The 14,695-nt window shown below is 28.4% G+C and overlaps 1 protein-coding gene across 1 annotated transcript in view; it reads left to right on the top strand.

Annotated features, from left to right (window-relative positions):
* The first annotated feature begins 5,096 nt into the window (after positions 1 to 5,096).
* LOC111638401 (methylthioribose-1-phosphate isomerase-like) overlaps positions 5,097 to 14,695 on the top strand; it is a 17,121-nt gene continuing 7,522 nt past the window's right edge. The window contains exons 1-4 of the mRNA XM_023384107.1: positions 5,097 to 5,312; positions 5,384 to 5,525; positions 9,459 to 9,595; positions 12,343 to 12,578. Of these exons, the coding sequence (XP_023239875.1) occupies positions 9,467 to 9,595; positions 12,343 to 12,578 (365 nt within the window). The 5' untranslated portion in view covers positions 5,097 to 5,312; positions 5,384 to 5,525; positions 9,459 to 9,466. The remainder of the gene's footprint in view (positions 5,313 to 5,383; positions 5,526 to 9,458; positions 9,596 to 12,342; positions 12,579 to 14,695) is intronic.

Raw genomic sequence — 14,695 nt, 5'->3', positions numbered from 1 at the left:
TCATACAGCTGGATAATTAAACCAATCATTGTTTTGCTTATCTAGTTATATTAAAGCCATTTTACCACGAAATGCGCCATATCTATGACGCTATCCGTACGTCATGCATCGATGACGTTTTCACCGAAAATTCTCCCGGAAGTCATAAATATCTCTATTAAATAGTATTCATTTTATAATAAAAATAGGTAGGCCTATATCGTATACATTCCTTGCACTTAAAACAAAATTAAAATTCACATACATTCAGCGTTGAGAAATGGAGATTTCGTACTAAGAACGGCTGTCACTTTCTCAACATTCGGGGTGCGTCTAGGTCAGGCCTGGTCAACCCAAACTGTTTCGCGGGCCACTTTGATCACGTGTAACATTACGGTGGGCCACAATTTAGGCAAACATGCTTTTAAAAAAGTAAAACAAATACAAAATGAATAAGATTTTATTGTCATACCAAGAGATCGTACTCGCTCTTGCGCATTATAACAATGACACATACAAATTTTCATTTATTTGATTGTTCTGGTATACACATAACGGGAAACAAAAGTTTTAATAGATATATAATATAGCTTAGCGGGCCACACAATTTAACGTGACGGGCTGCTGGTTGGCCAGACCAGGGGCCATATTCTGGTCACCGTCTCTGGTCTCTCGTCTCTCACAAGACAGTCGCTGATTGGCTAATCCAAATGATTAGCCAATCAGCGACCGGCTTGTGAGAGACGAGAGACCAGAGACGGTGACCAGAATACGGCCCCAGGTCTGGCCAACCAGCAGCCCGTCACGTTAAATTGTGTGGCCCGCTAAGCTATATTATATATCTATTAAAACTTTTGTTTCCCGTTATGTGTATACCAGAACAATCAAATAAATGAAAATTTGTATGTGTCATTGTTATAATGCGCAAGAGCGAGTACGATCTCTTGGTATGACAATAAAATCTTATTCATTTTGTATTTGTTTTACTTTTTTAAAAGCATGTTTGCCTAAATTGTGGCCCACCGTAATGTTACACGTGATCAAAGTGGCCCGCGAAACAGTTTGGGTTGACCAGGCCTGACCTAGACGCACCCCGAATGTTGAGAAAGTGACAGCCGTTCTTAGTACGAAATCTCCATTTCTCAACGCTGAATGTATGTGAATTTTAATTTTGTTTTAAGTGCAAGGAATGTATACGATATAGGCCTACCTATTTTTATTATAAAATGAATACTATTTAATAGAGATATTTATGACTTCCGGGAGAATTTTCGGTGAAAACGTCATCGATGCATGACGTACGGATAGCGTCATAGATATGGCGCATTTCGTGGTAAAATGGCTTTAATATAACTAGATAAGCAAAACAATGATTGGTTTAATTATCCAGCTGTATGAAAGCCGCTTTACCAGGAAATGCGCTCATCTTTTTTAATTAAATACTGTAGTTTACAGATCTATTTGGCTCGAGACTCTATATTTCTCTTTACATTTAAATATAGAATTCACATATTCAAATCCTAAAACCAAGACATATTAATGAATTTTAAAATAAACATAAATACGAATGCAATACAATTATATTTATAAAATATAAACTTTTAAACGTTAAATTATGTTGGAAAGATTTGTATGGAAAGAATGTAAAATTTTAAACAGATTCTTTTTATTAGAGCAATTTATTTGGAATATTTAATATTTTCTCTTTATGTCACATCTTTTTATAGTCTTTTCTATATGAAAGATCTAGTTATTCGCATTCAAAATGGCTTCAGAATATTTACATAATAAATCATTTTACTCATTTTATATAATTAAAGCTATAGTTTTTAAGCTACATTATTAACATTGAACATATTTCCTTTGTTTTAATTTACTGAAACTATCAAACAATTTTATTTTTTAATTAACATTATAATCTCTTTTCCTGTTTTTAACAATGATAATGATACTCACTTAATTAAAATTTGTATTTTCTCTGAAAATTTTCACATCTATTGAAGCACTTTCAACATATACGTTCTACATGAAAATTAGTAAATATATCAGTTTAAACGATGAGTCATTCTATTGATAAACAATGTAAATTTTATATAAGTGCAAAACGCATAGATGACATCAGTTATTTTCTTTTACAGATCGTTATTTTCTATAATCTAGTCATTGGCATTAGGCCAATTAAATGCGTATTATAACGTTGTGTATCCGTATAAATCCAAAATTGTATCAAAAAATAAATTGTGGAAGCTTTTTAAAAGTTTCTTCTGATTGCAACTAAGATTTTTTTTTNCTTTTACAGATCGTTATTTTCTATAATCTAGTCATTGGCATTAGGCCAATTAAATGCGTATTATAACGTTGTGTATCCGTATAAATCCAAAATTGTATCAAAAAATAAATTGTGGAAGCTTTTTAAAAGTTTCTTCTGATTGCAACTAAGATTTTTTTTTTCATTTTCTCTAATCAATTGATAATTTTTTAAATTTGATATTAAAGTATAAAGAAGTGGTTTTTAAACTCTGATGTTTATATTGGTTGACGTATATACTTGAGCATATAATAATAAAAATATTGTAACTTCTTTATTTTATTGATATAATTATAAATCGTATATATAATAGTAAAAAATTCGTATATCTTCAGGAATTACTTCTAAAGACTTGCTTTATAAGGTGAATTTATCTGATGAATTACTGCGTTACGTTTTCGCAATAGTATTGATAAAAGTAATCATTTAAAAGTAGTATTAATTTTTATCAATTATAATCTAGAAAATAGATGTAAAGGTAGAAATAATTTTTAAATTTATTTGTTAATAGTAAAAGATAGGTTTAACAAAATACAATTATCCAAATGAACTATGAAGGATATGTTTTTCTTTAGGTTAATACAGTATGACGAAGAATTTTGCGAGACGTTTCGGGTTTCTCGATTTTAAATAATGATTGCTAGCAGCTGTGCGTGATTAGAGCCAATGTAATTTTAAAATGTTTTAATTTCTATAAGGTTTGGTGTTGGTGGGATACGGCAACGTTTACGTTGGCGATCTGCCAAAGAGGATGCTACCAGGGAGGACTTTTTATGGGAAATTGGCTTCTATTTAGGGCCATCGAGAACTTCTGTAGGGTTCAGTAGATTGGGTCTGTTTAGCCATTTTTTTTTTTAAACAAATGGAATATATAGACTTTTTCTTTATTAATAAAAACCAGTCTTAAATATTTTATTTTGTGTTAGTAAAATTAATGTTGATTTTTTCTTGGGGACCAGGAAACGAATTCATACGAATCGAAAAACCCTAGGAATTTTNGATTGTCTTTTGATAATATCTTTTTTAAAACAAAAGGTACAAGCAGTCTGTTTAGTGTATTATTCTTGAAGTTTAGTTAAAAGTTTTATTAACACACAATTTTTATTAGAAATTTTTAAATATCTTATTAGTTTATTTTCAGCTTATGGTTTTTAGTGCTTTAAAAATTTAATACTTTCACTTAAAACAAGAACAATTCTATAACTTTTAAAATTATAAATTTTTTGTTTGTTTAATGATAAAAAGTTGACAATTCAAAAAGCTTATAATTTATCAAAGTAGTTAATAACTTTTATTTTTTAAAATATTAGGTCAGAGGTGCACCAGCTATTGCACTTGTTGGAGCTTTAAGCTTAGCTGTTGAATTGCAAGAAAAATCTTTTGTAAATAAGGATCAACTCCATGAACTTATAATTAAACAACTTGAATATTTAGTTACAGCTAGACCAACTGCTGTTAATATGAAAAATGCAGCAAAATATTTATGTAATTTATCAGAAACATATCTTCAACAGAATACAATTGATATTGATACTATGAAGAATAAGTGAGTATTAATTTATTTTCTCCATGTTAATATTTGCTTTTTGGTTGACAAATATAGTTGGTTATAGCTGTTTTGATTAACAGATTTGTTATCTGTTATTTGTCTATTATAAGCTGTTTAATATATTATATTCATGTAAAAACTGAAAACATTGTTTTGTTTAAATCTTCAAATGTTTATATAGATATAATTGAGCTGCTTTGAAAAACATAATGGTAAGCACCATCACTATCTATTACTATTTCTATTGCCATTGCCTTGGTGTGATCTATTTGATTCTTACTTCAATTATGTCATTATGAAACTAGATTGATTGCAAAACACTTTCATTAAAAGATTGATTTTAGAATAAATTTACTCAGATTTATGGTTCAATCACAATTTTATTTTTTCAGTATTCTAAAATTTCCATTTTGGCATTTATCCCATTGTGTTCCCCGAGCAGCTCTATTCATAACATATAAAAAATATTTTTAAATATTTAACCTTATCATCAACTATTTTTATATACTATAGACTATATATAATAAATTAATGCTATCCGATATTCAGGGAATCTGTTAAGATAAATGCTTTCAAACATAAAGTAACTTTTTCAAGTGAAAAAAATAATTAAATACAATAATATAAATGTTAAACAGTTAAAGTGTAAATTTTTAAATAGGAAATCTATATTACAGTATGAAATATTAGGATGTAAATTTAATTTTGTGTAAAGTTTTGTACTAAAAATACATAAAACTTACATGTGAAATATTTTAACAAAGTAAATGGATTCATCATTAACTCATTAATGAATTGAAATCATTATTTCAAAATTATTTATCTTGTTTATACAGCAGTATTCTGTGTGCATAAATGCACACAGAATACTGCTGTGGTGTGCCATGACATTTGACGATAGGGAAGCTGTGTTTCTGTAAGAAGCCAACTTCCAGGGGCAATCAGTTAATTACATGTGATGGTCTAGGATCCATTCGTATTCATTTGTTCGATAAGCCAGTAAAAACTGTAGACTTCTAAATGTATTTTTCATATCACAATTACATTTCGAATTGCTAGCCACGCAATTAAAAATAAAATAATAAGAACTTACTTGGTGAAATGAAATGTGAGGTGGATGTATCGATACCATACCTGGTACAAAATATTCTTCAGTTGTATGAATATACTTTTAAAGAAAATTATAATTAAATATAGAAATCAACACTTCAATGACTCGTTACAGTTATTTTATGTACTATATTTCTGCTACAGGTTGAAATTTTAAAGCATTTAATGAATTAGGCATGACATATTCTTAGATCCTTAATTTTACGATATTAAATTTCAACCTGTAACATTATTATTTGTATCATATATTAATTAACATTAACATGATGCTTAAAATTCACGTTTAATTCAGTTTCGATAGAAAATCTTTCAGCTCATAATTGCAATTCTGAAGTGGTTTTTGACCTAATAATTGGAAAGAAAACGGTGAACAAAATAATAAAAAAGTTATATGTTAAATTACAGGTATATAAATCGTTAAATATTTTTGTATAAAGAATTTTAAAGGAAGAAATCGTGGATCTAAAACAAGAAACGTATTTGACTTGTTATGAATTGAATTCATAGGAGAAAGTAATCAGGATACATGGATTTAGTTATCTTACAACTTTGCCTGAGGCTAAACATGTTTTTTTGACAGTATGCTTGGTTCTCTTTTTAATGAAATAAGTTGTTTATATATTAAGTTTAATATTGTTTGGATATTGTTTGCCTATTTAAAAATCTGCTTTTATTTATTTGTAATGTTTTTTATTTTCAGATAACTAATGTTTTTGAGAAATATGCTTATGTTGCTAAAGATAAATAGCATATTCCAAATTATATCTTTATGTTAAATATCCAGTAAAAATTTTTTGGCATTATACATTCATTGCATAATTGATATCTTAACATTATATATATATATATCTGTTCTGTATATGTATATTTTTGTGATAAAAGTTATCTTTATCACAAAAAAATATACATATATAGAACAAAAATATAAATATAACATAAATAAATAAATTCTAAAATAATTGAATGTGATATATATCATCATTGAATTGATATGAAATAAAACAATAATAGATTTTTAAAAATATTTGAACTATTTGTAGACTAGAAATTAATTAATTTGTAACTTATAGTCTGGAAGAAATTTAACAATACAGTCAGTGGGTGATCGGCATGGGCGTAGCGAGGGGGGAGCCTGGGTGGGCACGGCCCCTCCCAGGGAACCTGTTGCCCCCCAGGAAATCACAGCCGAAAAAGTGTTGAGTCGATTTGTAAACACCTAAATCTAAAATAAAAGTTTTGAATACAAAAAAAAAGGTAAACGGCTTGCTCGGTACCCAATAATGAACAATAATTTGAAATAATTCAATTTTGTGTCAGGTCGGCCTCCACTAGGCCCCCCATAACAAAACTCTGGCTACGCCCATGGTGATCGGTTAACAAACATAATTTGATCCAAGACTGTTTGCTATCCAAATTGTTCGTTAACCGATTATTCATTTACCATAGATTTTTATGGGAATTTGATTAATTCATTTTGGAGACCCACAAAAATAAATAAAAAATTATATACAGTACTTTCTTACTATGTTTGTTTATATGTAAGTCATTACATATAAACAAACATACTAAGAAAAGTATATAATTTTTTATATACAGTGGTGCCTCATATAACATACGCCTTGAATAACGGACGCTGCAAACAATGGACTTTCTGTTTGGCTGTTATGTGACTCGAGCAACAGACTGCTGTGAACAACGGACTTTCCATTCAACAGTTACGTGAGGCAAACAACGGTCTTTCTGCGAACAAGTGCGAATGATGTTTCCACTCTTTTGCCGTTGCCAATGACAATCTTCTATTTTTATAATATATTAGTATTATTAGAATATATTATTAGTATATCTGAAGTATAGAGCTCCCGTTAGGATTCGGCTTGATCCCTTGTTTATTAACGTACATCACCTTAGTGCAGGGTATTTACATTTATTTAAGTGTTGTGCAAATCATGGCTTCTAAAATAACAGAAAGGTGATTTCAATTGAAACAAAGCAAGACGTCATCAGAAGGAGTGAAAGTTGACAAAAACTTCCCTGTCAAATGGGGAGAGGTTAAAGAGTTTACCAACACTCATTATCCAAACAGAGCTTATTATCCAATTGCGTGAAGGGATTATGTTTTGGGTGAAGGGGTATGCGCGGCAATCTAAAATTGGTCGATTTAAAATTTAAATGCATGAGATGAAGCAATCAAAGAAATAATGGGTGGACCATCAAAAATTTGGCAATTTACAACATGATATTGAATGCACAAATTCATTTATTTATAATTAAAAATATATTCTAAATTTCATCAAAAAACGCATTTGTGACAATACCTAAATTAAATTCTTACACAAGAAACAAAAATTGCACAATTAAAACAATTTGTGTTAATTGTACAATTATCATGTCAGCGAAGCGGCAATAAAATATTTACTACCATTTTGCACAACATACATCTGCGAGAGTGGATTTTCGGCCATGACAAACACTTTAACTTGAAGATGACTTGAGACTGAAGCTGACCAAAAAGCAACCAGATTTTACAAAGTTGTGCAAAGAAAATCGTGCACATTTGTCACATTAAAATTAAATAACCTTATGTTATTTTCAATATTATTAGAATTGTATTTTAAAGGTAATAAATGTAAAAAAAACTTATTCTATTTATCACTAGCTGTCTACCCACAGCTTCGCCCGCATTATATCAAATTTTCTCGTGGGAGTAAGATATTTTCTCACAGTAAAATCCATCTCCAACATGTAAGCTATCTCTGTGCCAAATTTTATTAAAACCTGTTCAGTGACAGACAGACAGAATTACTTTCAAATTTATAATATTAGTATGGATTAATATGAATTTCTGCTATAAAGGGTACGTGAGTTTGAGCTCTTTCTTGAAGTGGTACGCAGGAAAAACTAATTGGGAACCACTGACCTAGAATATAATGTATATATTTTTTAAAATAAAATATGCATAAATTTTCTAAAAACTTGCATTCTTTATGTTAAACTTCTATACCAGATTGGATATGCATAAATGATAATTACACACCATAAAAACCTTAAATAACAAGTAAAGAACTTTAATATACTTAATTTTTAGACCTGAAGATGATCTAAGTAGTAGATTGAAAACATTTGTCTAAATATTAAGTATATTAAAGTTTTTACTGGTGATTTAAGGTTTTTAAGGTGTGTAATTATCTTGCTTCTTTGATTTTTAGTTGCAAATTTATTGTTTTTCAGCTATATTGTAGTAATTGTTCTTTAATAGTTTTGAATATAACATCATCATATAATGCTTTTGGAGCCTTTTATTTATTCAGTGTAAATTTTATTGTAAAAACAACCACAACACGTTGTGACTAACGCAAAATGACCACAAAGTGAAATACGCGTTGTGACTTTCATGATATTTGACCACTACGTGCTGCGGTGATTAAGAAAAGCCATAACATGTTCTGAATGTTAGCTGATGCAACTGTGATACAACAGACAGGTTGAAATTGTTTTGAATGTTTTAGTTAGGGTGTCTGATGTTGATAGGGGACATGCAGTTCCCCAGAAATGTTTTAGCTGTTGTTATGAGCATTAATCCATCAGTTAGGAAACAAGGAAGGTCTTCTTGATCAACTTTATGCTCATAATGAATTTACAATTTCTGAGAGAGACTTTATTAACATTCAGGATGTACCCTCAACTTCATTAACACTTCACTAAGGAAATTATTTTACTTATAATTCAGTTATTCCTTTCATCCTTTTCTTGTTTCTTCTAAGAATTGTGCTCCCTACAAACTCTTACCATTATGCCCCAAATTCCTCAAAACCTTCCATGCTCCCCACAGTCAGAGACTGAGTCCATTGTTCTGTCCCTGACATCATTTCATAATACGTGGAATCATTTATTACTAGCAAATAATTTCAAGTAATATTTTTACTAGGGAAATTTTCCAAATAATTTCAGATTATATTCAATATTAATTAAGAATTACCACAAATAATTACACCAAATGATGATACATTTTCCTTTTACTTTCTATCAAATTATGGAAATATAGAATACAAGATAATATAACAAAATTCAAATACTTTTAGAAAATTATGGATAAGATAAAGTGAAATGAAAACTCAATACTTTTCTTTTGAATAATAGATATTTTTATTTTGAATACATAGTTTTTCAAATTCTTTCTAATTTATGTAAGCATTTAAAAGAATTTAGATATATACACAGAGTGTAATAATAATAATAATAAAAGGTAAATAAATAGAGTTTAAAATTTCGGTCTGATTTACAAAAAAAAGATTAAATATTTACTTATTCAAAAGTGTTAACATGTTTTTATAATATTACTCTAGTGTTTTGGAATTAGGATATTATTACTAACAGAATCAGTATTTTATAATGTTTAAATAATGATAAACATTTTTACAAAATATATAATTTTTGTATTTTTATATTTGTATATATTACAAATATGTAAAGCAAGTATAGTACATTCGTATTATAATTTACTTGCAATTTTAGTTTGGAAAATGTTGGAAGCTATTATATATGAAAAAGGTAAATTGAAGATTTTGGATCAGCTTCAACTTCCTCACCAAACATCATATATTCCTATTTCTAATGTCAAAGATGGATGGGATGCAATTCATTATATGAAGGTATGAAAAAAATGAAGGCTATTGTAAATGTTAATTTATTAACTTTAAAATATTGAATATATTATGCCACTTAGAAAATAAAAATTTGATTTATATTTCAGTAAAAGTGATATTTAGATTAATTATAAAATAACTGAAATATGTATACGTCTATAAACAAGCTTATAGATACAAATTGATTTATTTATTGGACTGTTTTGATAAAAATAATATAAAAAGAGAAATCAGTAATAAAATTATGTATTCAATCACTTTCATTATTTTTTAGAAAGTATTTTCTCTAATTTTAGGATTTAAAAAATTTTATAAATACAGTCAACCCCCCATAACACAAGTTCCTATAGTTCGGATTCCTATATCATGGCGAAAAAATTGTGACAGTATTCGACAAACATGCTAAAAAAACTTATATAATTCAGTAAAACGTCATCACCGACTCGTGTTGTGACAGGATTGGTTGAATCTAGACCAATAGCAGATATTGTACAAACCGTTGAGTTTAAACGAGCAGTGGACCTACTAAAAACCATTTATTATTTAATGTCCATAAAAATTATATTTATATTAATGATATCTCCATAGTTCAGCGAATTTTTCGCAAAAAAAATAATTTATCAGGAAGCATGTGAGCGCCATTCGATGACAAGCTCCACGACGAAAACAAGCTTAAGCAATGGTGTAGTTGAATGGTGCACGTTCGGTAAGTAATCCTACAATTTTTTGTTTATAGCATAGTTTATATGGATTATTCCCAAAAAATTATACATATTTTGGAAATGTTGAGTCGAATTAGTCTAGAATCGATTAATTTTATGAAAGAAACCTTTCAAACAGCCATAGTCCGTAAACTGCATATGTGCCGGGCTGTGATTGTCTGGACTCGTAGAAAATGGATTCATAAAAATTATAACGTTCCTACCATGTTATAGGGGGGGTCGACTGTATATCTTTTCTTAAAGTGCAGGAAGTTTAAGAAAAAGTAGACATATTCAAAATAAGTAGACATGAAACTATTGTTTCATTGGAAAATAGAACTGTATTTATTATTCATTAATGCATAATGTCCCAGAATATATTTTGGATTATTCAACAGCCCTTTTACACTTTTCATCTAGTTATGAATGGAATAGTTTTTAAAAGTTTACTATATGCCCCATCTAGTGCATATATATCAAACTGTCATTTATCATGATAAATTATGATAATTGATAATGTAGAGAATCTACATATTATTAATCTATTAACAAACTATTAATCTAGTTTGCTATCATGATAAATCACATTATACTGGAATTATATGCAGTTTTGCAAATTTTGAAAATGTTGCAGACATATATATGAACAAACTGGAAACATAAGACAAATTAATTCATTATCTTCTATATTTCAGCAAAAGCAAAATTTTATCAAAACAAAATGTTTTCAGTCTTATTCAATAGGCCTTTTTCAGGTTACAATCTTCTAGAGAGTGTTTTAAAGTTGACCATTTCTATTTTACAGCATTGATTTAATTTAAATGTTAGAACTTGATTTTGCAATGTAAATCCAAGACAACCAATTAGAAGTTGAATAAAATGCAAATGTCAAAAACAAAGGTAAAGTAAAAGAAAACAAAATGAAATTCATAGATCTAATATGAAAGTATACATAAAATGTGTGAACATATATGAATATGTTACCAAGATGGCATTACAATTGTTCTTAATGCAGAATTTGCAACAGGTCATCCAAAAATGAAAGGAATGCTTTAACAGATGAATGAATAAGGGCAATTACAAAGAACTATAATAACACAACCATGCTGTGGAGATGGATTCAGCATCTTTATAGTTAATATAATGTCCTATTTTGTTGCTTTAAATACTTATAATAGTTCAAGACCTTTCAAATCTGCCATGCTTAGTGGAATGTAATAGTCAAGTTTCATGTAATTTAACCTATATCACTGCACCTGGATCTGATGTGCAGGCAGTCAATGTTGTGACACTTTCCTTTCTCAATGGTATATTTATGTTCTTTTAGTCTACTGAGTGAAAAGCAACTGGTAGCTACTACATATTCTAAATCCCTATTGAGCCTGTTGTCCATGACCAAGATTTTATATACTCCTGGCACTTTCATCCTTAAAACCTCTTAAATTTATCCAATTTTTATTGTCAATATGAGTCCAAAGTGTTTACAATAATTCTATTGTATTTTCTGAAAATGTTTAAGGGAAAAATTTTGTAATACTAAAAACAAATAATTTAGATAAACATAAGAGATACGTGTATTTTTTAAAAATTTAATTGATCTGCTTACAATAATAATTTAATTTCTTATAAATGATAGCTTCTCTACTTAGAAATAACAATTACACACTATTTATTTAAATCTTTAAAATAACCAGATTCAGATATTTAGAAGATCAAAATTTTTAGACTAATACATTAAACAGATTGTCTTTTGATAATATCTTTTTTAAAACAAAAGGTACAAGCAGTCTGTTTAGTGTATTATTCTTGAAGTTTAGTTAAAAGTTTTATCAACACACAATTTTTATTAGAAATTTTTAAATATCTTATTAGTTTATTTTCAGCTTATGGTTTTTAGTGCTTTAAAAATTTAATACTTTCACTTAAAACAAGAACAATTCTATAACTTTTAAAATTATAAATTTTTTGTTTGTTTAATGATAAAAAGTTGACAATTCAAAAAGCTTATAATTTATCAAAGTAGTTAATAACTTTTATTTTTTAAAATATTAGGTCAGAGGTGCACCAGCTATTGCACTTGTTGGAGCTTTAAGCTTAGCTGTTGAATTGCAAGAAAAATCTTTTGTAAATAAGGATCAACTCCATGAACTTATAATTAAACAACTTGAATATTTAGTTACAGCTAGACCAACTGCTGTTAATATGAAAAATGCAGCAAAATATTTATGTAATTTATCAGAAACATATCTTCAACAGAATACAATTGATATTGATACTATGAAGAATAAGTGAGTATTAATTTATTTTCTCCATGTTAATATTTGCTTTTTGGTTGACAAATATAGTTGGTTATAGCTGTTTTGATTAACAGATTTGTTATCTGTTATTTGTCTATTATAAGCTGTTTAATATATTATATTCATGTAAAAACTGAAAACATTGTTTTGTTTAAATCTTCAAATGTTTATATAGATATAATTGAGCTGCTTTGAAAAACATAATGGTAAGCACCATCACTATCTATTACTATTTCTATTGCCATTGCCTTGGTGTGATCTATTTGATTCTTACTTCAATTATGTCATTATGAAACTAGATTGATTGCAAAACACTTTCATTAAAAGATTGATTTTAGAATAAATTTACTCAGATTTATGGTTCAATCACAATTTTATTTTTTCAGTATTCTAAAATTTCCATTTTGGCATTTATCCCATTGTGTTCCCCGAGCAGCTCTATTCATAACATATAAAAAATATTTTTAAATATTTAACCTTATCATCAACTATTTTATATACTATAGACTATATATAATAAATTAATGCTATCCGATATTCAGGGAATCTGTTAAGATAAATGCTTTCAAACATAAAGTAACTTTTTCAAGTGAAAAAAATAATTAAATACAATAATATAAATGTTAAACAGTTAAAGTGTAAATTTTTAAATAGGAAATCTATATTACAGTATGAAATATTAGGATGTAAATTTAATTTTGTGTAAAGTTTTGTACTAAAAATACATAAAACTTACATGTGAAATATTTTAACAAAGTAAATGGATTCATCATTAACTCATTAATGAATTGAAATCATTATTTCAAAATTATTTATCTTGTTTATACAGCAGTATTCTGTGTGCATAAATGCACACAGAATACTGCTGTGGTGTGCCATGACATTTGACGATAGGGAAGCTGTGTTTCTGTAAGAAGCCAACTTCCAGGGGCAATCAGTTAATTACATGTGATGGTCTAGGATCCATTCGTATTCATTTGTTCGATAAGCCAGTAAAAACTGTAGACTTCTAAATGTATTTTTCATATCACAATTACATTTCGAATTGCTAGCCACGCAATTAAAAATAAAATAATAAAAACTTACTTGGTGAAATGAAATGTGAGGTGGATGTATCGATACCATACCTGGTACAAAATATTCTTCAGTTGTATGAATATACTTTTAAAGAAAATTATAATTAAATATAGCTTTGAAAAGAAACATACATAAAAATAACATAAAATATTATTTTCTTTTTAAATCTTAAAACAATCCACTTAGTCAAATAACTCCCTACGAGTGGCTAATGGATGGAATCAGAGTAGATTGCACGGCACGCGGACTGCTAAATCCCGAGGGTGCCGATACTGGCCAATGTCAAATGCCTCTTTTGTCGCATCACTAGTATACTTCAAAGGATGCGACAGAGTCGTTGTAAATTTTAAACCTTTCTTACGATAGCTGTAAAAATCTAAATATGTTAAACTTAATAGATTGTCCGTTGTTTGTTTTCTAACTAATTCATTTTAGGACCAGGTGTCCACGGAAATTTCCAAAATTTACTTTTCAGTCACTCTCGTTGAACTAGAAAAATTTCTGTCTTTATTACATTAATAATACGAAGAAATCAGTCCCCACTGTACTCGGCTAGTGATTGGTTCAGTAAAATTCCGGCTCTTTCAGCAGGGTTTTATTTATGTATCCAATTCCCTGATCTCTTAATTATTTAATTACTTCTTAAGTAGAAATAAGTCAAAACTGGTTACTTTGTAGTTGAATATTTATAGTATCGGGAAAAAGTGGAAAGACAAATTTTTATGACAAACGGATACATAAATCGTAAATTTAAGGAAAATAAATTCTAGAGCTTTTTCTGTACCTCATGCATCTCTCTCATTCATTAAATTTAGTTGTAAATGATGCTACCAAAGTAACAGTTAATTTTTTAACATTGTACAAGAATTATACACATTTTTTTCTACATCCCCTTATAGATGGGACATACGAAATCAGTTATAATAAAATATTAATTTTAATTAATCCAAAATACGTTAAAATATGGAAATAATCGCGCAATATGTATTTATATTTTAGAAAATACAAGGGAAGCGGCGCTTCCACTGCTT

The sequence above is a fragment of the Centruroides sculpturatus genome, unplaced genomic scaffold, assembly GCF_000671375.1.
Source record: "Centruroides sculpturatus isolate CEXI.00-Female unplaced genomic scaffold, Cexi_2.0 scaffold1235, whole genome shotgun sequence".
NCBI classification, from domain to species: domain Eukaryota; kingdom Metazoa; phylum Arthropoda; class Arachnida; order Scorpiones; family Buthidae; genus Centruroides; species Centruroides sculpturatus.
This window is presented reverse-complemented; position numbering and strand designations above follow the sequence as displayed.